The 23,094-nt window shown below is 34.9% G+C and overlaps 2 protein-coding genes and 1 long non-coding RNA gene across 10 annotated transcripts in view; 2 read left to right on the forward strand and 1 right to left on the reverse strand.

Annotated features, from left to right (window-relative positions):
- The window catches only part of cald1b (caldesmon 1b), a 30,016-nt gene extending 11,818 nt beyond the window's left edge, over window positions 1-18,198 (forward strand). For 2 of the 5 annotated variants that reach the window (XM_058767051.1, XM_058767052.1), the window contains exons 3-17: window positions 6,972-7,091; window positions 8,091-8,529; window positions 8,649-8,693; window positions 8,795-9,349; window positions 9,832-9,873; window positions 9,982-10,055; window positions 10,157-10,415; window positions 11,332-11,463; window positions 11,563-11,606; window positions 11,690-11,765; window positions 11,842-11,982; window positions 12,096-12,218; window positions 16,015-16,083; window positions 16,845-16,878; window positions 17,887-18,197. In XM_058767051.1, the coding sequence (XP_058623034.1) occupies window positions 6,972-7,091; window positions 8,091-8,529; window positions 8,649-8,693; window positions 8,795-9,349; window positions 9,832-9,873; window positions 9,982-10,055; window positions 10,157-10,415; window positions 11,332-11,463; window positions 11,563-11,606; window positions 11,690-11,765; window positions 11,842-11,982; window positions 12,096-12,218; window positions 16,015-16,083; window positions 16,845-16,878; window positions 17,887-17,900 (2,167 nt within the window). In that variant the 3' untranslated portion in view covers window positions 17,901-18,197. Of the gene's footprint in view, window positions 1-6,971; window positions 7,092-8,090; window positions 8,530-8,648; window positions 8,694-8,794; window positions 9,350-9,831; window positions 9,874-9,981; window positions 10,056-10,156; window positions 10,416-11,331; window positions 11,464-11,562; window positions 11,607-11,689; window positions 11,766-11,841; window positions 11,983-12,095; window positions 12,219-16,014; window positions 16,084-16,844; window positions 16,879-17,886 lie in introns of all 5 variants that reach the window. The other 3 variants (XM_058767053.1, XM_058767054.1, XM_058767055.1) reach the window with 3 other exon arrangements.
- On the reverse strand, window positions 876-22,531 carry LOC131534275 (uncharacterized). Of its 4 annotated transcripts, XR_009269327.1 has the most exons (8): window positions 22,333-22,531; window positions 22,196-22,253; window positions 14,576-14,651; window positions 12,085-12,207; window positions 11,885-11,956; window positions 9,015-9,104; window positions 6,946-7,038; window positions 4,491-5,186 (listed from the first exon to the last, which is right to left on the reverse strand). It is a non-coding gene; the product is annotated as an uncharacterized LOC131534275 (long non-coding RNA). The 4 variants fall into 4 exon arrangements; XR_009269329.1 differs by lacking the exons at window positions 4,491-5,186; window positions 9,015-9,104 and adding an exon at window positions 876-1,380; XR_009269330.1 differs by lacking the exons at window positions 4,491-5,186; window positions 9,015-9,104 and adding an exon at window positions 876-1,401.
- Window positions 18,399-23,012, forward strand: tnnt2d (troponin T2d, cardiac). The gene is made up of 10 exons (XM_058767063.1): window positions 18,399-20,048; window positions 20,475-20,499; window positions 20,584-20,641; window positions 20,740-20,856; window positions 21,082-21,159; window positions 21,467-21,580; window positions 21,680-21,792; window positions 22,217-22,307; window positions 22,500-22,537; window positions 22,642-23,012. Exons 1-10 carry the CDS (start codon window positions 20,036-20,038, stop codon window positions 22,685-22,687), a joined length of 693 nt encoding a protein of 230 aa, XP_058623046.1. The 5' UTR covers window positions 18,399-20,035; the 3' UTR covers window positions 22,688-23,012.
- Window positions 23,013-23,094: the final 82 nt, after the last annotated feature.

Below are 23,094 nucleotides of genomic sequence, written 5' to 3' on the forward strand. Positions count from 1 at the left end.
CATTTACAGTGCTTTGTTACAGTTGACGGGTTGGTAGAGTAAATCCAGATAATATCTGATTTTAGACAGACACACATTGGATATATATTTTAGTTACACTGGCAGATGGGATGTGCATAATTTAGGTTTAGTTTAGTTTAATGTTCAAACCTTGAAATCTCAGTGCAATACACTGTAAAAAGTGATAAGCTGACTTAACTTAAAAAAATTGAGGAAACCCGTTGCCAAGTAAATGGTAATTAAAAAAATAAGTTATTTGAATTGTCAAGTTCACTTAACTTTTTTTTGAAAAATTATTATGTACTTAATAATTTTAAGGCAACGGGTTTCCTAAATATTTATGTTAAGTCAACTTTCACTTTTTACAGTGTAGGGTGTTATTTTAGTATCAATTAAATACTCTTATAATCAAAATTAGTATTTTGAATCAGTTCTGTTTTTCATTTGTTTTATTTTAATAATTGTCTATTTTGGTTTTAGTTATTTTAGTATATTAAGTTAAAATAAATTAAAATAAGAAAAGTTGCCTTGGCAACTACTTGAAAAAAGTTTTTGAAATTTGAAACTGAAGTTTATTTCAAAGTAACGGAAATATTTTTTAATAAATTCAAAATTATATTTCAGAAAATTAAGCATTTTTTTCAGTAATTATCATTATTTTAATGCAAAATTATTATTATTGTCTGTATTACTGTAATTACAAAATATGTATAATTTAAATCATTGTAGTTTGTTGTACTGTCTAAATTATGCTGATATCAATAAAAAAAATTGTTATAGTAAATTTCAAATGAGAATCAACATTAAGAATAATGGATACTTAAAAAATAAATTTAAAAAAGCAATAAAAAATAAAAAATGTAATAAGTGGACCCAATGGAGCTAACTAAAGGAGAAATATTTAGTGTCATTATAAAGAAAAGAGAAATAGTATACCATTGCATTATTGGTCTTTTGTACACGTCAATTAGTCTGTGTTTACACTGGGTTTGTTTAAATCAGATTAGATTTATTCATGTGTTTTTGTTTTGACGCAAACCTTCTGTGGAAATCCGTCTTTATTTCAAGAACTGCTTCAAGTGCTACCCAGCAGCGAACATTAACATTCTTGTGTAATATGAAAAATATGGACATTTAAAATGGTCATGGTAAAAGGCTTGCAAAACTTTATTCTCTTCATATTAATTCTTGAAATACATAAAAACTGTGTATTAGCATGGGTAATGTGCAGTGTGGGTTTGGCAGGTCAGGTTTGTTCAGAGTGTTTATAGTTCAGGATGACTTGGCCCACTCATAGACCGAGAGCTGCAGTTTCTCCATCTTTCTATAACTCCCACTGTCCAGCGCTCCATTTAAGGACTGATCCGCAGATGTGTACTACTGGAGATGACAGATGCTTTACTGCTCTTTGTGAGGGAATGAGAACAGATGAATGCACAGAATAGTGTTACACATGACTGTCAGCACATATGATCACATCTTCACGTAGGCTGGAATGCACATGATCAGTTTTGTATTGTTTGTGTATTTGTTGGAGGTGGTGGTGGTGTTAATGGACGGTATAGTTAACTTGGAAGAGCTACGGATGTTAGCTCTGCATCATTCCAGTTTTTTTGGTTGTTAGATACTCTTAACAATAACATACCCTATCAGCCTCACACTTTCCATGCTTTTCTGTCTTGCAGTTGCAATATTTAGAGTCTAGAAGATTACAGTGTTTATCCTCAGGGATATTTTTAGTTTTATACAATAGTCTTTGTGATGAAAATTCAGAAAAGAAGGATAACACTTTCTATTAATTTATTAAAAATACATAAAATACACTTCATTAAGAAATTCTGCCACTTCTTCTTGATGAGCATGTTTTTAATTTCTTACTTAAGATTTATTTATTTTGTCCAGATCCAGTCCAAATGTCATATAGACTAAGTGATACAGCAGTCCTAAATAAAATAAAATTAAATGTTCATTAAAATAATTATATTAACATATTATATATAATTATTAAATTCTTAATATCTAGTTTGGAATAATCTTTTAATATTAAAATCTATTTTATAAATTTTAACTGAAATAAAAAATAAAATAAAAATATATATATATATATATATATATATAAACCTTACTTTATTTCAGCTAGATGCCAAAGCAACATTTTTCATTTAGTTTAACTTCATGTACTAAAATAGCAAAAACTAAACCTGAAGTAAAAATTAATAAAAACTATAATTCAAAAACAAAACTACTAAAAATGAAAAAAAAAAAATTACTAAAACTTTAAATAAATGAAAATAACAGAAAATATAAAAATAAAAACTTTTAATTTAAAAATTAAAAATTTAATTTTAAAAATCTAAAATTTAAAATATTAATAAAAACTATAATAGTATTTCAATAATACTTGATTTAACCTTTTTTAACATCAGAATATTTTAATAATTTTTATGACAGATTTTTTTATGACAATTTGATTGATTATTATGACAGGGCAAGGTTAGTTTAGGTTGTAAAATGTTGTGTGGTGTCAACTCCCCACACCCTCCCTCATGATATTTATGAATTAATATTGTATGTTTAAAACATACTTTTAACCTAGAAAAATATTTAATATTTAAATATTAAAACCATAGAATATAAAGAGAACATTTCTTAGAATCTTGGCAACTACATTTTAAAAAGATTTTTTCATTTTCATAGATACTCTTATTTATCTTTGACCCAGTGGTCTCAGCTCAACTAAAAGAAAGTGGACTGACAAAAAAAGGGGAAAATAAATTACACTAAAATGAAAGCCACTTTTATGCTTCATTGTGGGAACAATCAAAGCAGAAAAGGAAATCAAACCTTTGATAAAAATCACTTTCAGGTCCAGCGAATACTCAAGCCAAATCCACCACGCCTTACTTAATAACTTCTATCTGGAGAAATGATGAATTCTGACACATTCTCCTGTTGTGTGCATGTTAAACTCTGGAGTGTGCGGAATATATTTCTCTTCTTCACAATCCTTCACTTCTGCTGCACATTGTCATATTTCAGTCTGGTCTCAGAAACTGCAGTGCATATGTGCTGGAATGACCGAGAGAGAAACTTTATTGAGATGGATGAGTCTCAAGAAAGAAACCTCAAGGCATTTCTACCACATCCATTGGCTTTGTAGTGGAGAAAACAAACTTTATTGGAATCATATCTGGAAAAGAAATATTCTGTATGAAAATTATTGATGCCAAAGTATCTGAACTCCCCCGAATCCCAGCTGCCTGTCATGGTTTCCAGTTCAAAACAGCAACGGAGAGAACCCGCTTATTTATGTCAAAGGAAGTGAACATGGCATCGCCCATAAATCCCTTGTGCTTGATTAAACAGCTCACCAGATGCATCAGCATATTTGCTTATTCAATAGTTTCAGCATATTACCACTTCAGAACAATGCCATCATAATTCTGTCCAATTTCATTTTCAAGTATCAACTATATTGTCAAAGAAATGATGTGGCTTCTCATTCATTTAATCAGCATGTGAATTATAGGGATTCAGTCTTCATTCATCTTTTAAGGGTCCCAAAAAGGATTTCTCAATATTACTTCAGTTTTCTGATTGACATAACACTTTACCAATCATTTAGGCTTTAACTGATGCATTTTAGAGGATTCAAGAGAGTGAAGGTCACATGATGAATTTAAGGCCTTTCCACAGCAAGGCAAGGACCATTGGGAACATTTTTGTACTGTTTTCTTTCATAGCGCATTATAAAATGACTTGTATTTTGTACTTAAAAGTACATGTACTTATAGTATAATTTTATTGCAATTTATATTTTAAAACATATTTTAAACAAATGCTGACACATTTTAATTTAAAATAATATGGCACATTAAAATTTAATTTTTAATGTTTTCTTCTTTTTTTTTTTTGATGTTTTCATTTTTAATGTTTATTTTTTACATTCCTTTACATTTAAAATTATGATTTTTTACAGTATATTATACATAATCATCTGTTCACCTAAAAAAAAAGAAATATGTAGTGGATGATGTCCTGTTATTATAACATAATAACATTGAAGCAGCAGTCTTTTATCGCCCTGAACGAGTTTATTTTGTTGTCATGACAGACTAACTGTACATTATAATAAATGGACATGAAATATTAAATCCATGTACTTGTAATAAAAAATACTTTATTGTATAAATACATGCAATGTCTTGTTGAAGGTAATATAGATTTTCACCATAAATGTAATTGCTATTTTTTTTTTTTTAAAGAGTTAAATATTGACATATTTTAAATTATAAATAATAATTTTATTTTGAATGATGTAATTTAGATTTTTTATGTTTTAATTTTTGATGTTTTATTATTATTATTATTATTTATTTATTTTTATATATTCATTTACCTTTAAAATATGTTTTTTTGTTGTTGTTGTTTTCACAGTATATTATACATAATCATCTATTCACCTAAAAAAAGATATATGTAGTGGATGATGTCCTGTTATTATAACAAAATAACCAAGAAGTAGGGGTCTCTTGTCACCCTGAAGGAGTTTATTTAGTTATCATGACAGACTGGCTGTACATTATAACTAAATGTAAAAGAAATATTAATTTAAGCTGAATTTTTGAAAAAGACCACAGAGTGATATGAAATACATGAAACTAGCACAGCTATGTATTTCTGACTAGCTAATGCTTCCCAAAAGCATTGTAAACCTAAGCAGATTTTAGAAGCCATTGGCACCAGCTTTTGAGAAATGCAATGCAGCCCTGGTCTTCAGTACAATGGGAATCTGGCCTGTCGTGCTGAATCTCTCTGCAGCAGGTTAAGGAAACTCCACAGACTTTGGAATGTTTTGACTGCTGCTTTTATTCCAATATTCAGCCATTATGTTTCAGCATCTGTCAGGAGTGTGAGCTTTCTCCCTCCATCTCTCTTTGCATTTCATCTGCCACACTGGAGGTCTGAAAGCTATTGTATTCATCCAGCAACACTTCTTACAGAAGACAGACTGTATTCTTCCAGGAAAAATCGCAGATACTCCATCTGACTGTCTTTTTGGATGACCTTTTTCATATGGAACTCCCTGAGAGGAACGGATTGTTTCGGATTTCCGCTGTTGGTCTCGGGATGGAGAAACAGAATTGTGGCCCCTGTTATGGGTTTCTCTCTACCATCTACAACATCTGCAAATGATTGGGAAGGGAAGTGAAGAGGAGAAGGGGGAAAAAATAAAACCCATCCTCCATCAATTGGCCATTTCAAGAGCTCTCACTGTCTTATAAACACCAACATGCCATGGCAAACTCAAGCCAGGCTGGACTCGCACAACTACAACGGCAAGACGGAGAATTTGAGAACATCTGAGTCCGACAATGAGGCAACTCTGAGGGAAAACAGTACATTTGGCATCCAAGTTTACAATCTTGCTAATTTACCATGACGCTAGGATGCTAACAAAGCTTTCCCCTCAGATTGCAGTCCAGACCTCTCTCTGTATACTCCCATGCCTCAAAGATTTCATTACAGTTGAGGTTTTTGGGTCTGACCAGTATCTTATGCAAGCTGGCAAACCAAGCATAAATAAAGACAAGAAACTGTTTATATGAATCTCAAGGTCTAATTCAGTCAACTGAAAAGTATTGGTATTGGAATCGTATTGCCATGTTTATACCAAGGTTATACCATTTAAATTATATTATATATCACAGAAACATTTAGTAGCATGATATGTCCATTTAATACCATTATTGTACCATGGTACCACTGTGATGTTTTTAGTGCCGTCAAACGATTAATCACGATTAATTGCATCCAAAATAAAAGTTTTGTTTACATAATATATGTGTGTATACTGTGTATATTTATTTTGTGTGTATATATATATATATATATATATATATATATAAATACAAACACATGCATGTATGTGTATATATATATATATATATAAGAAAAATATGCCATGTTTATATATGTGACCCTGGACCACAAAACCAGTCATAAGGGTCAATTTTTTAAAATTGAGATTCATACATCATCTGAAAGCTTTCCATTGATGTATGGTTTGTTAGGACCGGACAATATTTGGATACAACTATTTGAAAATCTGGAATCTGAGGGTGCAAAAAAATCTAAATATTAAGAAAATCACCTTTAAAGTTGTCCAAATGAAGCCCTTAGCCATGTATATTACTAATCAAAAATTATGTTTTGATATATTTAGGGTAGGGAATTTACAAAATATCTTCATGGAACATAATCTTTACTTAATATCCTAATCATTTTTGGCATAATTTTTTTTTATTTTTATAATTTTGACCCATACAATGAATTTTTGGCTTATTGCTACAAATATACCTGTGCTGCTTAAGACTGGTTTTGTGGTCCAGGGTCACACATTAAATATATTTATATATAATAAATATACACAGTACACATACATATATTATGTAAACAAAAACTTTTATTTTGGATGCAATTAAACGCGGTTAATCATTTGACAGCACTAAATGTTTTGTAAGAATATCTTTTGTATATTGCAATAAACAACAATTCTCAGCATGACCAATTTTTAATTTAAATAAATAAATAAAATAATTAATATTATAATTGCAATTGTATTCATAATTTTATGAATTTAAATGTAAATAACAGAAAAATAAATGTTGAATAGATAGGTACATTTTGTGCATAAATTTATGCACATGAGGAATTTCTATTTTATTTTTTTAGTTTAAAATCTGTTTATATTTTTAGTAGACTGTGTAGATTCATTTTCAAGCTCACATTTGCTCGTATAATCATTATTGACTCCTCGGGGTGATGTAAAGTTTATGAAGTCTGTTTCCCACACGCTCTTTCAGCACTGAGCCAAGAAGCATTCATATATCTGTCAGTATTGTCTGTCTGCATTCATACTGAAGAATGAGAGTCTTTACTTACATGCCTGTGTCCCACCGTGTCTACAGGATGAACTCTCACGATGATGATGAGGAAGTGGCTCGGGAGCGCCGGAGACGAGCCCGTCAGGAACGCCTGCGCAATGTGGATAATGAAGAGTCGAATAACACTACAACAGAAACTAACAGGTAGATCCATCCAAAAACAGTTTTCTCATGCATTTTGTCTTATTAATAATCTTTAAAATAAGTATTTGATCTGAAGTTTTATGTATAAATGCTTGAAATTAGATTTGTCAACAAATGTAAACTGTGCCTACATACGAATTTATTTACAAAACTTTACAAGAATTTGCTTGTAAGGTTTCTTTACAAACAAAAAGGTTCTTTACTAAAATTTTGATTTAAAATAAATGTTTTTTTTTTTTTTTAAATGGTGAAATTAAAAGGGATAGTTCTCCTAAAAATAAAAATGTTGTCGTTAATTATTCATCCTCATATCGTTCAAAACCCGTAAGACCTTTGTTCATCTTCGGAACACAAACTAAGAAATCCGAGAGCTTTCTGACCCTGCATAGACAGCAACGCAACTGATACATTCAAAGCCCAGAAAGGTAGTAAGGACATCGTTAAAATAGTCCACGTGACGTCAGTGGTTCAACCGTAATGTTATGAAGCTACAAGAATTTTTTTTTTTTTTGTGAAAAGCAAACAGAACTGCAGCACATTCAGTTTCTATGTCCTGTGTCAAAAAGAATTGTTGAATAAAGTCATTATTTTTGCTTTCTTTGCTCACAAAAAGTATTCTTGTAGCTTCATAACATTACGGTTGAACCACTGACATTACAAGGACTATTTTAATGATGTCCTTACTACCTTTCTGGGCCTTGAACGTGTCAGTTGCGTTGCTGTCTATGCAGGGTCAGAAAGCTCTCAAATTTCATCAAAAATATCTTCATTTGTGTTCAGAAGATGAACGAAGGTCTTATGGTTTTGGAACAACATGAGGGTGAGTAAATAATGACAGAATTTTCATTTTTGGGTCTCCCGTTTTTCTAACTCTCCCTTTAAACAAACAAACAAACAAAAAAACTAACAAATACTAAACTTAACCAAAGCTTGAAACAAAATGCCAAACCTTTTCAAAACATAAATACTTGACTATACTGATAATATTGTTCTTTTCAGCACAGAGACGTCCTCCTTGATCACTAGTTCTGCACCAGCTGAGGATGATGATCAGGCTCTCTTAGAGAGGATCGCCAAAAGAGAAGAGCGGAGACAGAAAAGGATGAAGGAAGCTTTGGAGAGACAGAAGGAAGTTGATCCCACCATCACGGATGAAACCGTCACCACCACCACAGATGACGATCCAAGTGGTAGAAATGGTGAACAAGAGTCCTCCCAAAGTGATGTTTCTTCAACAGAGACCAACTCTTGGAAGGAAAGGGAAGAGAAAAAAGAGGAAGAAAAGACAGAGGAAAGCAGCGTTGAAGTTGAGGAGGCAATCACAAAAAAGGAGGATCCAGTGCCAGTCACAGCAGCAGAGGAACCCAAAGAATCTCCTGAGAAGACTGATGAACCAGAAGAGGAAGATAGACCACAGAGGTCCCACCTCAGAGAACAGGTCATTTCCTCAACATTTTTTGCTGTCATTCCATCATATGATGAAAGTTTAGTATGTTAGCAACACATTTCATGTGGTTTCTACAATATTAGTTTGTTCTGACACTTCATTTGTTACAGAAATCCACAGAGGAGAACCCCAAAGAACCAGCTGCACTGAATGAGGTATGAGATTCTAAGGATTTGCTTGGGTTTTTTAATGCAAAAGTTGCCTTTGAATTGATTTATAGTTGGAAAATATTTTAAATCATTTGTTATATTTTTAGGAAGAAACTAATATAGAGACTAAAGAACAAACAAATGCAGATTTAGCCAGTGCAGATTTAGAAAAGAAAGAGGTGGAAGATGAAAGTCAAATATCAGGAGAAGAACCAACAAAAGAGGACCAAATAGTGGTGGAAGTCATAGTGCAGCCAACTACACCACAGATTGAAGAGGAAAAGCCGGTGGAGAAAGAAGAACAGGTAAAGAAACCTGAAGAAAAACCTGTTGTGGTGAAGGTTCAAATTCAAGATGAAGCTCCAGTGAAGAAGGAAGATGAGAAACCTATGAAGGAGCAAGAGAAATCCCATGTGCCTGTTGAAGAAACACCAAAAAAATCAATTAGGGAAGTTGAGTTGAAGGGCAAAACCCCAAAGAAAGAAGAGGAGAAACCACAGCTGAAGAGGGAGGTTGAAGTAAAACTATCAGCACCAAAGAAGAAGGTTGAGGAGAAACCTGTGCCTCCAAAGAAAGAGGTTGAGGAAAAGCCTAAATGGAAGAAAGGAGCTGAAGAAACGAAGGTCAAAGTAGAAGAAAAAGTCAGACCAAAGAAGGAGGAGGTATTCACCTCTTAGCCTGAGTGATGCATAGAAATCACAGATGTACTTTAAGCACAGCCCACGCTTTTAATGTGCTTTTTGGTTTGACTGGATGGACACAGTTTTTGCGTCAATCTCATGAAACCTGTGATGTGTTGTATTAATTTATCTCAGTTTATTTTTGTTTTACATTATTTTACTGTAATACACTTAAAATTATTTTATTACTTATTACAGCAATAAGTATGTCACAATGCACCAAAAAGGTTTTCATGAGATTAACCCATTTATGATCACATATCACTTACTTTTATCACTTGCTTTATACATGCAGTTCTGAAAACAATATTTGTGTCGAGACTCTGCCTGATGTTGCTCTGTTTTTGCTGTGTAATTTGCATGAGGTGTGGTCAATTCTCCATGCTTTACCCACTGATTTCTATATTAGAAAAATCACTTGCCAATACTAATGATAGACATAAAGGCCTGTTTTATCTTTTTAGGTTGTAGAGGAAAAACCAAAACCTTCCTTTTTACGTGACAAAGTATGTTAATATCCAAATACCATCACAGTTCTACCAAAACATTTATGACTGATGGAATGACAGCACAACCTGAGAGTAAAATAATATTCATTGTTTCTCCATTCAAAGCTGAAAGTGTCAACAAAGCCCCAAGATGTAGCTGACAGCACCGCCAAAGCCAAGAAACCAGAGAAGACACTAAGGCAAAGACTCATTCATCATTTCATAATTTACTCTATTTGCATTCCCAGATTTTTTTGGAGAGCCAAAATGAATATAAAGACATTTTTTCTTCACGTTTTAGTCCCGCCAGCTTGCGTTCTCCTGACTCAGAAAAGCAAGATCCCATCACCAAGCTGGAGGCAGAACGCAAACTGCAGGAGCTGAAGCGCAGGCGGAACGAGACGGACAGCGAGGTGTTGGAGAAGATGAAGCAGAAGCAGCAAACTGCTGAGGCCGAGCTCGAGGAGCTGAAGAAGAAGAGAGAGGAAAGGAGGAAGATTCTGGAGGAGGAAGAGAAACAGAAGAAACAGCAGTTGGCAGAAAAGAAAGCCAAAGAGGAGGTAGAAAACGAAAGTTGGGCGAATGCTAATTTGCATACTAATTATGCTTACTAAGTATGTACTGTGCTGGTAAAGTATACTTTTAAGTATATAGACATGCATTACACATCTATAGCCTAAAACACACAAATTTTTGATTTAAAAACTCAAAGATGATTTGGGACACTAGTCTTATTCTGGCATAGTATCCTATACAAATAATATGCAAATTGGAATGTATCAAATGTGCCAGAATTAAAATCTATGCAGACTATGGGGATATTCACACAACATGTTTTAATGTTTAAAAAAAAACTAAATGTGAGATGCGAACAATGGAGTTGGAAAAAAACGCAATGTCTTGAGATGTATTTTCTAAAAGTTTTCTAAAACTTCTTTTAATTTGAGGGCCATATTTTTAGTTATGTGCAAAACGAGAGGAATGCAAGCGCAATGGACAAACTAGGTGTCTGTTTAACGCAAGTTTGCGCAGAAAAGCAATTGAAAAGTAACGCAGTGGAACGTAAAACGTATCTAACTCAAATTTACATTGAAAAACAATATAAAAATAGTGCAGTCTAAAAGTTTTCTAAAACTTATTTTAATTTAAGGGCCATGTTTTTAGTTGTGTGCAAAACGAGTGCAATGCAAGCAATGATCAAAGGTGTCCGTCTAACGCAAGTTTACGCAAGTTTGTAGAAAAGCAATTTAAAAGTAGTGAAATGCAAAAACACATCTAAACTCACATTTAGAATTTTTGGAGCGCCATGCTGTGCGCAAAATGAGAGCATTGCATGTGCAAAGGTCGAAGACATCTGTCTAATGACAAAAAAAACTATGAAAAAATCAAACGTATTTTGTGTGAATGGCCCCTCGTACACATTTCTTTGTGAGACATATGCTGCCCTTGTCTTCTTCTCATCACTAAAATGAACAGGAAGAGAGGAGGAAGATGAGGGAAGAGATTGAGCGAAGGAGAGCCGAGGCAGCCGAGAAAAAAAAACAAAAGGAGGAGTCGAAAGAAGGGAGCAAAGCACCATTCATAGCCCCGAAGGGTGCCTCCGCAAAGGTTAATAGCTCTATGATCTATTCTGACGCACTGTATTACCATGTTTTTTTTGACATAGTACTATAATAATGTGTTTCATGTGATACTATTCTGTGACAGATTGGAGAGAAAGCTGAATTTCTGAACAAATCTGCTCTAAAAAGGTAAGAAGTGTGTTTACTCAACAGTCGAACAAGTACTGGGGTCTGGCATATACTGAGTTGATACTGTTGTTTGTTTACACCAGTCCGGTGAAGACGTCACACACTCCATTAGTTTGCAAGATTGGAAACAGACTAGAGCAATACACTTCTGCTGTTCAGGTGAGGAATTGTAAACACTAGAGCAGCCAGCTGTCATTTATGACTCAGTTTGAGACTCTTATCTGTTGTTCAGCAGACCAAAGAAGTGACCAAATCACCCAAATCTCCTGTGGACGTACCTGTGGCTGAAGGCCTGCGGAGCATCAAGAGTATGTGGGAGAAGGGGAATGTAGTCAATCCCACCCCGAGTCCTGCAAGCCCCCCACCGGTCACCAAGGTACAAGAGAAGAGACGAAAGAAGAGTTTTAGTACATGACTACTGAAATAAGCAGATGAAGCAGTATTAATTTGACAAACAAAAGTATGAATTCCTGCTAACTGTCCTCTCAGGAAACAGCTGGTCTGAACATCGGTGTGGCTGGTCGCATTAACAGCTGGAAAACCAAGACTCCAGAGCCCAAGCCTGCTGAACCCAAACCAGCTCCTGAACCAGAAAAACCACCTGCCAAAACAGTCAGTCCGTCACTTTGTCTACAGCTGTCTATCTATCTATCTATCTATCTATCTATCTATCTATCTATCTATCTATCTATCTATCTATCTATCTATCTATCTATCTATCTATCTATCTGCCAGTGTTATTGTAGTATTAATTATATATGTGACCCTGGACCACAAAACCAGTCTTAAGTCGCAGGGGTATATACAGGTATGTAGCAAATAGCCAAAATTACATTGTATGGGTCAAAATTATCGATTTTTCTTTTATGCCATAAATCATTAGGATATTAAGTAAAGATCATGTTCCATGAAGATATTTTGTAAATTTCTTACCGTAAATGTATCAAAACTTAATTTTTGATTAGTAATATACATTGCTAAGAACTTCATTTGGACAACTTTAAAGGCGATTTTCTCGATATTTTGATTTTTTTGCAACCTCAGATTCCAGATTTTCAAATAGTTGTATCTCAGCCAAATATTGTCCTATCATGACAAATACATGAATGGAAAGCCTATTTATTCAGCTTTCAGATGATGTATAAATCTACATTTTGAAAAATTTACACTTAAGACTAGTTTTGTCGTCCAGGGTCACATATTATAGTACAGTGGGGCAAAAAAGTATTTAGTCAGCCACCAATTGTGCAAGTTCTCCCACTTAAAAAGATGAGAGAGGCCTGTAATTTTCATCATAGGTATGCCTCAACTATGAGAGACAAAATGAGAAAAAAAAATCCAGAAAATCACATTGTAGGATTTTTAAAATAAGTATTTGGTCACCTACAAACAAGCAAGATTTCTGGCTCTCACAGACCTGTAACTTCTTCTTTAAGAGGCTCCTCTGTCCTCCACTCGTTACCTGTATTAATGGCATCTGTTTGAACTCGTTATCAGTATAAAAGACACCTGTCCACAACCTCAAACAGTCCAACTCCAAACTCCACCATGGCCAAGACCAAAGAGCTGTCAAAGGACACCAGAAACAAAATTGTAGACCTGCACCAGGCTGGGAAGACTGAATTTGCAATAGGTAAGCAGCTTGGTGTGAAGAAATCAACTGTGGGAGCAATTATTAGAAAATGGAAGACATACAAGACCACTGATAATCTCCCTCGATCTGGGGCTCCACGCAAGATCTCACCCCGTGGGGTCAAAATGATCACAAGAACTGTGAGCAAAAATCCCAAAACCACACAGGGGGACCTAGTGAATGACCTGCAGAGAGCTGGGACCAAAGTAACAAAGGCCTCAAATCCTGCAGTGCCAGACGTGTCCCCCTGCTTAAGCCAGTACATGTCCGGGCCCATCTGAAGTTTGCTAGAGAGCATTTGGATGATCCAGAAGAGGATTGGGAGAATCAGATGAAACCAAAATAGAACTTTTTGGTAAAAACTCAACTTGTCGTGTTTGGAGGAGAAAGAATGCTGAGTTGCATCCAAAGAACACCATACCTACTGTGAAGCATGGGGTGGAAACATCATGCTTTGGGGCTGTTTTTCTGCAAAGGGACCAGGACGACTGATCCGTAAACGAAAGAATGAATGGGGCCATGTATCGTGAGATTTTGAGTGAAAACCTCCTTCCATCAGCAAGGGCATTGAAGATGAAACGTGGCTGGGTCTTTCAGCATGACAATGATCCCAAACACACCGCCTGGCAACGAAGGAGTGGCTTCAGAAGAAGCATTTCAAGGTCCTGGAGTGGCCCAGCCAGTCTCCAGATCTCAACCCCATCGAAAATCTTTGGAGGAGTTGAAAGTATTTTGGCCCTAACCTTATGGGCCAAAATACCAGCAACAGTGTGTGAAAACCTTGTGAAGACTTACAGAAAACGTTTGACCTCTGTCATTGCCAACAAAGGGTATATAACAAAGTATTGAGATGAAATTTTGTTATTGACCAAATACTTATTTTCCACCATAATTTGCAAATAAATTCTTTGCAAATCCTACAATGTGATTTTCTGGATTTTTTTTCTCATTTTGTCTCTCATAGTTGAGGTATACCTATGATGAAAATTACAGGCCTCTCTCATCTTTTTAAGTGGGAGAACTTGCACAATTGGTGGCTGACTAAATACTTTTTTGCCCCACTGTATTTATAAAAAATCTGAATTATTATAATTTTTTTTTTTAGATTTTCATTTTAAATTTAGTTTGTTTTCGAAATTTTGTTATTTTATGATTATTTGTTTTAAATATCTCTATATAGTTTTATTTCATTTTTATACCAATTTTACTGTTTAGTCATTTTAATGCTTAAGTTTAAACTTATTTCAGTTACTTGTCAAGGCTTCATTTTCTAATTTTATATTTAAAAAAAAAAAAAAAAAATTCAAAGTTTTGTTTATTTATTTTTTCCATATACCTAGGCCTTTAGTGAAATGCAGTAAATAGGAAATGCTCTTCACGTGGAGAGGAGCTTAATGGTTGTTTAACGCCACCTGTTGACGAAAAAGAAAAAAAGCTGGTGAGATACCAGAGATCTGGTGAACTGAAAATTAATGGATTTTTAATGGAGTAGTGTTCTTGTCAGCCCTAGAAACATTTTATGCTTTGACATAAAACAAAAAAGGAATGTTTTTGTAGAAATCAGTGAAAGGTCAATTGTTGAAACATGCCCTGCATTGATGTGGCACAGCTTCAAGCTTCTCTCCTGAGCTAAATTTCACTCATGGCTCTATGTTTATTTTAAGCTTCTTTTATCAGCCTTCAAGATCAGAGTCACTCATACTGTAACACACAAACATTAAGAAGTGAACTGGAGACTCCAGTAATTATATAAGAATTGATTACAGTGGATTTGTTCACACACAATCTATGACCATCAGACAACCCTCTCTGTGGGGATTTTACCTATTTTGATAGATGTGGTTAGAGTCTACAATTTGCAATGAATAGGGTAATAAAAAACTGACTGTGTCTGAGAGGGGATTTCTTTAAAAGTTATTTATGAGAGTTGAGATAAATTAGATTTACTTTTCATTTGAACTTGAGCCGTTGTAATGTGTTTTATGCTCACAGACCACAGAACATTAGGGAGAATGCTCTTTATGTATCTACATTTTCTATTATAGAATTCAAAACGTTCACATGAACAGTGAAGTGTGGTTTCACACAAAAGTAGTAGCTGAACACTTTTATATTCTGCATGGTACAAGGTGGCCCTCCAGTGATTCTTCAGTGTATTGCATTTGTGGATTAGATTAAAAAAAGTATATAGAAATAAAAAACAAATAAAAAAAATATATATAAAAAAACTACCTTAGTACTAATAAGCAGCAAATTACGAGCTTGAGGCAAAAGTCATACTTAATAGTTAGCTAATAGTGAGAATTGATCACTTAAATATATATATATATATATATATATATATATATATATATATATGTATGTTTATAGTTCTATCTTTAATAAATAAGTTGGTACCATTGATTTTTGGGCATGTGCCATAGTCATACTTTGGTATTCTTTGAAGTATCTTGGAATACCATGTAAAAACCACGGTACACACTTACAGTATTCATTCTGTACAATGGTATTGCCATCTGAAACAGTCTCAGTACTTTATTGAAAGGATCCTACATCTTTCCATTGCTCATTTTATCTCCATCTCTTCCGACTCCTCTAGCTGTGGCCTTTTCTTTTCCTTTTCCCTTTCCTGTCACACTGCTGTCTGCTGTTTTTCCTCTGCTTCTATTCAATCCCCCTCTAGAAAGGTACACTTTACATAAAACATTCATACAAAATCCATAAACCTACTGTATGCAAATCTAATGGGGGTGGTGTAATTTTGTGTTTTGAAAGGAGCAAAAGCCAGCTGAGATCACTAAACCACGTGGCCCATGGGAAACAAAGGGCTCCACATCTGCCAAGGTAAGCCAAATGGGTGTAAACATCAAATGATTTTTAAGTCCATTAAAGTCAGTTATTTCATTGATTGTTTCCTTTGACCGACCCAGAGAAGACAGACAGATCTTGAGGTGTAACAAGAAAAACTTAAGTGGTGTTTGATACAGTACCTGTTGACTTTATGGTTTGTTATTCACGTTACTCAAATTATTGGCTCACCTACCAACTTTACAATTAGCTAGCATGTCTTTAGTTAGCCGAATATACGTGACAGTTTGGTCCCAGTCTTTATGAATTCAAGAAATGGCCCTGTTTCCAAAAATACTTTTCACCTGGAAAGGTCTGTATCATCTCAGTGGTTAATTTTATACTGTATATGACTGGATGGCAATGGTTAGATGTACAATGGTGCATCCCATCATCCCCTTCTCATATACTGTTACCAGTATGTTTCTCAATATAACTTTTCCCCAATATTATTAACAGTTGTACCTTTAATAGTACCAAAATACCAGCACTATTTTACATTTTGACGAATTGGTAGCTAATTCATATGATCTCATTCATGCATTTTCATACGATCTGCTCACGCCCTAGTGATGGTTATGTTTAGGGGTGGACTTTCATGAATGCTTTTTCCAAAAAATCTTACTTTTCATACAGTTCACATTGTACGAATTCATATAAAATCGCCATTTCGAAAAATAGTCACATTTTCCTGTGAGACTGGGTTGAAGGTGCAGCACTTTTTCAAATCACTCTTATTGGGTTGCTTTTTGTTTCAGGTGTTCGCGGCCAAGAGTAAATTCGTCACAAATGGTGAGTGACCTTTGTGGGTTTTTGCTTTTTTTCTGTGGAACACAAAAGATATTTTGCAGAAAGTTTCAACTGCTTTTGTCCATACAATGAAAATCAAATGGGGTCCAAAAAATAACATTTGCCCCCACTGACATTCATTGGACAAAAAAGAAATTTTTCAAAATATCTTAACACCAATGAGTAGCTTTGCTCCCTAAAAAGGGTGGAGCAGTGGGAGGTGTTTAAACTGACGTTGCGGCGACGGCAAATGTCTGAAGTCATGACCCTAACTGGCCAGCAAGATTGTAAATCTCTCATTCACATATCATGCCACGCTATATTTAAAGCCCCGATCCTGTTCTCCTGCATTGGACCACCGGCGTGTCAGGCATAATTCCAACGTGTTTGTTTCACCCAGCGCCTCCCATGTAGCATTGTGTCATGATGCGTCGCATTCCCTGCCGCAGCTGTTCTGTTGTGCCACTGCATGGGCATGAATCACTGGATTAGCATGATGTCATACAGCAAAGCAGTTTAATATTCAGAGCTACAGAAAGGATAAAAGTATCACATTATATCACATTAACCTCCTTAACACCCAAATCTAGCACATGAATCCTGACAGAAATCTGTTTTTAATGGTTTATTAGCATTAGATTACCAAAGATACCAGCAAAAAAGCTAGCAAACAAGCTAGTGTCGGCTACCTCTCCTGGTCTTTCAGCTGAATTTGTCCTTGAAAGTGACAGATGACAATGTACCAGGTATTTGTCGCACTTGTGGTACAACTTGAGACCTCTGACCATGTCAGTTGTGTGTATTCGTCTGGGTCACGGCACCAACGTGTTAACTCTCTAACTGGGAACAGGTGCGGACGGCTGATGTATTTGCTTTCGTGTATTTGAGGAAGCGTTGAAAAAGCCCGCTGAGTTATACACATGACGTATGTAGAGCAAATGTAACTCGCTTGTACTGTCCCTTTTGATAACCCATTAGCACATTAACAACGTATTCCCTGATGTTTTACAGGAACAAGAAAATAAAGACATCCGACGGATCCCAGATCAGACAAAGTGGAAGATACATCCATTCAATGTGCATGATTTTGCAACTTCAAGACACAGGTCTTACATTGGGAATTAAGTGACAACTTAACAGTACAAAATACACATTTTGTAAGTTTAAAAAAGCCTTTAAACTAAAACATTAAAATTTATTAAAATTACCATGAATCGCACAAGCCAAATAATACATATCAAAGTATTAAAGGGATAGTTCACCCAAAAATGAAAATTCTGTCATTAATTACTCACCCTTGTGTTGTTCCAAACCCGTAAGACCTCCATTCATCTTTGAAACACAAATTAAAGATATTTTTGATGAAATCCGAGAGCTTTCTGACCCTGCATAGACAGCAACGCAACTACCTAGTTCAAGGCTCAGAAAGGTAGTAAGGACATCGGTAAAATAGTCCATGTGAAATCAGTGGTTCAACCGTAATTTTATGAAGTTACGAGAATACTTTTTGTGCACATAGAAAACAAAAATAATGACTTTATTCAACTTTATTCATAGTGTTGCTGTCTATGGAGGGTCAGAAAGTTCTTGGATTTCATCAAAAACATCTTAATTTGTGTTCCAATGAACGAAGGTCTTATGGGTTTGGAATGACATGAGGGTGAGTAATTAATTTTCATTTTTGGGTGAACTATCCCTTTAATATCAAACATTACTAAAAAGTGACAGGTGGATTTACACAACACACTGCAGAGTTTGATTGGACGCAAGTGTTTAAGTGGAAAGTGTTTTCACTTATCTTTTAAACATTGATACGCTTATTTATTTTGCTCTCATAACTATGCATGATTATATAGTTGAATTTTGTTATTTGCATTTAGCATTATTTACAATTTACAACTGTCCGGAACGCTATAAGATGAAAACTTTTTTTTTTTTTTAATCTCATTTTCTTATTGAATTATATAAACAATTTACTTTTTATTACATCTGAAAATAAAATGATAATAAATAATTATAATACAAATACAGCTACCAGTAACCATTAAAACAGATGCAGTTGCATTAACAAAATTGTCTTTTGTTAGTAGTGTAAACATTTATGAAGCATGGTTCATGCAGAAGTCACTTTCAAACCAAGTAAATCTGTGCAACCAATGTGAACCTGTTTGTGAAATCTGTGTGGGTCAATCTTTCGCTCTTAAGCGAACTTCAAGATTGCATGGAATCCTAATAAAATGGCTGGATTCTGCTCATGAATATTTGCCAAACAACACTAAATTTGACTGCATCTTTAGCCTTGATTACGACATTATTAAAAAATGTAGAACATTTTAAGAAAAAAAAAAAGAAAACTCCCCATTCGCCCTCTGAAGTTTCATGTGCATGGAGATTCAGATGACCTGTTGATGTATGCTTTATAACATGTTGTGGTTTAGGTGTTCTTTGCTAATACTGCTTTTGCCTTATGACTTTCAATCATATGCTTTGCACATGGAGTCTCAAAGTCATGCTGCAGACTCTACATCTTTACAATCTTACAGGTACAGCATTATAAATCACTTTGGTAGTAATATAGCTCAATTCTTTCAAAATATCAATCAAGTATTTCCTTCTATAACAGTGATGATCTCAGCAACTGTACAATTGTTGTATTGTCAAACAAGCTTTCACAGTAAAGTAGTGATACATGCACACATTGCCTCTGTGCGTTTCCTGTACTGCACTCATTGTCATTTGAGACAAGCTGTCTGCTTTTTTCTTTGAATGGATTGGGTTTCATGGGTGGTAAAACAAGGCAGGTCAAAGAGAATGTTTGGTTTTAGAACTTCACTGAAATGCATCTGACAGTCTAACAATAGACGAAGGCTTTCAGCGCACACCAATGATAGGCCATTGTAATCACGTGGTGTGTTAGTATGTTAGCCTTGAGACTGAGGCCCGCTGCTCTAACACTGCGCTCTAAAAGAGAGCGGCTCCTGAGATCTCTGAGATCCACACACAACCCAGGTAAGAGTTATCTATTCAGATCCCTGCCTTGTAGGAATAATCAACAGGATGTATTTTGCTATTAGTGTTGCATTTAACAATGTTTGTAATGTATCCTGCATTTAATCTTTGACAGAGTTTATAGTCATGTCTGACACAGAAGATGTGATGGATGAGGGAGTTCAGTGAGTAACAGTCTTTTACTCCAAAGTTTGCAATACTTTATAATTTTATAAATTATTTGCATGATTTATGCATGATTTATTATGATAAAAATGCATCATATTTTCACTTACAAACTGTTTGTCTCTGTTTTATTTCATTTATAAAAGGGAGGAAGGTATTGTATATTTTAATATTACAATTTAACAGATTTTTTAGTTATTTATATTAATGCCATTGGCTATTTACATAGGCATATAATGTTTGCACCAAGTATAATTACCAACAAACACAATATCTATCCTATTTGAGCAAAATTAGTGAAAAGTGCATTTGGCAATTTGATACTGCCTATACTAATTCTTATTATTTTAATAACATTAAAAAAATTATTTATTGTTACTATTCTATTCACTTGCGGTTAAAAACACCTCTTTCTCCAATTACAGTAGATGACTCAAAGTCCAAACCAAAGTAAGTCCCATTGTTCTCTTGTACATAATTATATAGCCAGATAAAACTTTTTTTTTTTTAAATGTCTCAAACTTTTATATTCAGATATCTATCAAATATCCAAGCACCAAAAATTCCAGAGGGAGAAAAAGTAGATTTTGATGTAAGTAGGAGATTTTTCTCTTTAAACACACACCTCTCTCATTTTTAGACCACCTGTAACCTGTATCATTTGTGTGTGTGTGTGTGTGTGTGTGGCAGGACATCCAAAAAAAGCGTCAGGAGAAGGATTTAGCAGAACTACAGTCTCTTATAGAGGCTCATTTCCTCCAGAGACAGAAAGATGAAGAGGAACTCATTGCTCTGGTCAACAGAATTGTGAGTGCTTCCTCATAAATGTTGTTTATTGCTGTTGTAAATGTCTTGCGTTTGAACAGCTCTTTGTAGACAGTAATTCGTATAGGTTCACATCCTTTTTTTATTTTGTTAAATATGAAAGTCAAAAAGAGGCATTCTAATTTTTGTTTTAAACAAGATCAACATCTTGCAGATCTTGCAAGATAAGGTACATAAACTTATGAGCAGAAGTATGTGTTTGAACAGGAGAAGAGGCGAGGTGAGAGAGCCGAGCAGCAGCGAGTGAGAGCAGAAAGAGAGAAAGAGCGTCAGGCCAGACTCGCCGTGAGTTCCTGTCACATTCTGACTGTCAACGCCTGCCATCTTCTGCTACACCTGCTAAACTAGACCAGCTGCCTACTGGAACACCTTTCCACCAATGACACCAAACTACTCCTCTTTAAATCACCTTTGTTGAGGATGTTAACAAAATTCTCCTTGTATAGTCAAACTAATCCATTTTTACCTGCTACTGGATAAATTCGACAAAACTTTCAATCTAAACTTAACTGATTCTTTGCTCAGCCATTGAAGTGAAACGATGAACTACAGGCTCGTAACAGATGAAACCTACGATCTGAACTGTTGACAGGAAGAGAGAGAGAGGAAGGAGCAGGAAGAGCAGAGAAAGAAGCAGGATGAAGATGCCAAGAAGAAGAAAGCTCTCACTAATATGACCCATCAATATGGTGGCATACAGCAAAAGGTCAGTGTTTTCCAACATATAAACGTTGAAATATTTGAAGTTACATGATAATGTTATTCAGTTTCTTTCATTAATATTATAATTACTGCTGCACTAAAGGGTGAAGGACGCAAAGGTGCAAAGAAACAGACCGAAAGGGAGAAAAAGAAGAAGATCCTGGCTGATCGCCGAAAACCACTGAGCATTGATCATCTGAGCGACGACAAAATCAAGTACAAAAGCTTTTATATATTGGCACATATTATTTATATGCATATTATTGGTGCTGGTTAATAGTTGACGTTTACCACCAATCAGTGACCTAGTGACTATTACAGTAAAAACTACAAGTCAAATAAACATTTAAGATTTTTTAATCATTTGGGTCATTCAACGTTAAAAGAACTAGTTACTATTACAGTAGATCCTATGAAGAAGAAGAAGAAGAAGAAGAAGAAAAACACTTGTAGTAATAGTGGCCATTCGCACTGAACGCTTCCTTGCGTTCAAAAACGAGAGGAACTGGAAAAGAACGTCTCGAAACGCGTTTTTCGAACTTGAACTGCAACTAGGCGATGAAAAAGAATTGAAAAACAACCCAGTGGAACGCAAGAACGTGTTCTGTGTGAACCTTACCATCTGTGTCTCTGGTTGCAGGGATAAAGCCAATGAGTTGTGGCAGTGGTTGATGCAGCTGGAAGCAGAGAAGTACGATCTAAACGAGAAACTGAAACGCCAGAAATACGATGTAAGTGATAACTTCCTTCACTTACTTTTGAGACGTTACAGAGCTTCTGCCAGACCTAATTTTTGAGTCATTGACAGTTTAACAAAATCCAGTTCGGGTTGAACAGCTGGAGTTTGGTCTGAGGTAATTAGGTTGCGTTCATTATCACTGTATCCTGTTAGCACTTAGCTGTCACGTTTCTGTCTCTCACAGATAAATCAACTCCTTGCCCGCGTCCAGGATCACCAGAGGTATAAATCACAAGCTTGAAATCTCACTAACCACTTAAGAGTGTTGAACCATGTTCAGATGTAAGGCCCAAAACTCATTTTAACCTCTTGCTTTTCTCTCTTAGTGCCAAGGGACGCGGCAAAGGCAAGATGGGAGGAAGGCTGAGATAGATGTTGACAGCACACATGAGAGGAATTTCTGCCCTCCTGCATTAGTTTTGTTTGAAGATATTTAAAAGTCATTATTCGGAACATACAAAAATGCTCTGGCTGTACATTTCTTGCTTATTTTTGCCATGAATAAATATCAGCACTTACTGTTAGTTTCAGTGTACTCAATTTGTTAATTAGATTATTTAATCAAATAAAAATATATTCAATCTGTGATTATTAAATTATATCAGCAACATATTGTAGTATTAATATGTAACAGTAAATATAGTTGCAGTGCACCATAAAATGAACTGTTATGTGTAAAAATTGTGTGCAGATAAAAACACCAACAATGAATTAAACTACATTAATCAAAAGTTGCCCCTCACCATTAATTTTAAATGACCAAAAATGGAAAATTCAAC

The sequence above is a fragment of the Onychostoma macrolepis genome, chromosome 25 (assembly GCF_012432095.1).
Source record: "Onychostoma macrolepis isolate SWU-2019 chromosome 25, ASM1243209v1, whole genome shotgun sequence".
In the NCBI taxonomy this organism is placed as follows: Eukaryota; Metazoa; Chordata; class Actinopteri; order Cypriniformes; family Cyprinidae; genus Onychostoma; species Onychostoma macrolepis.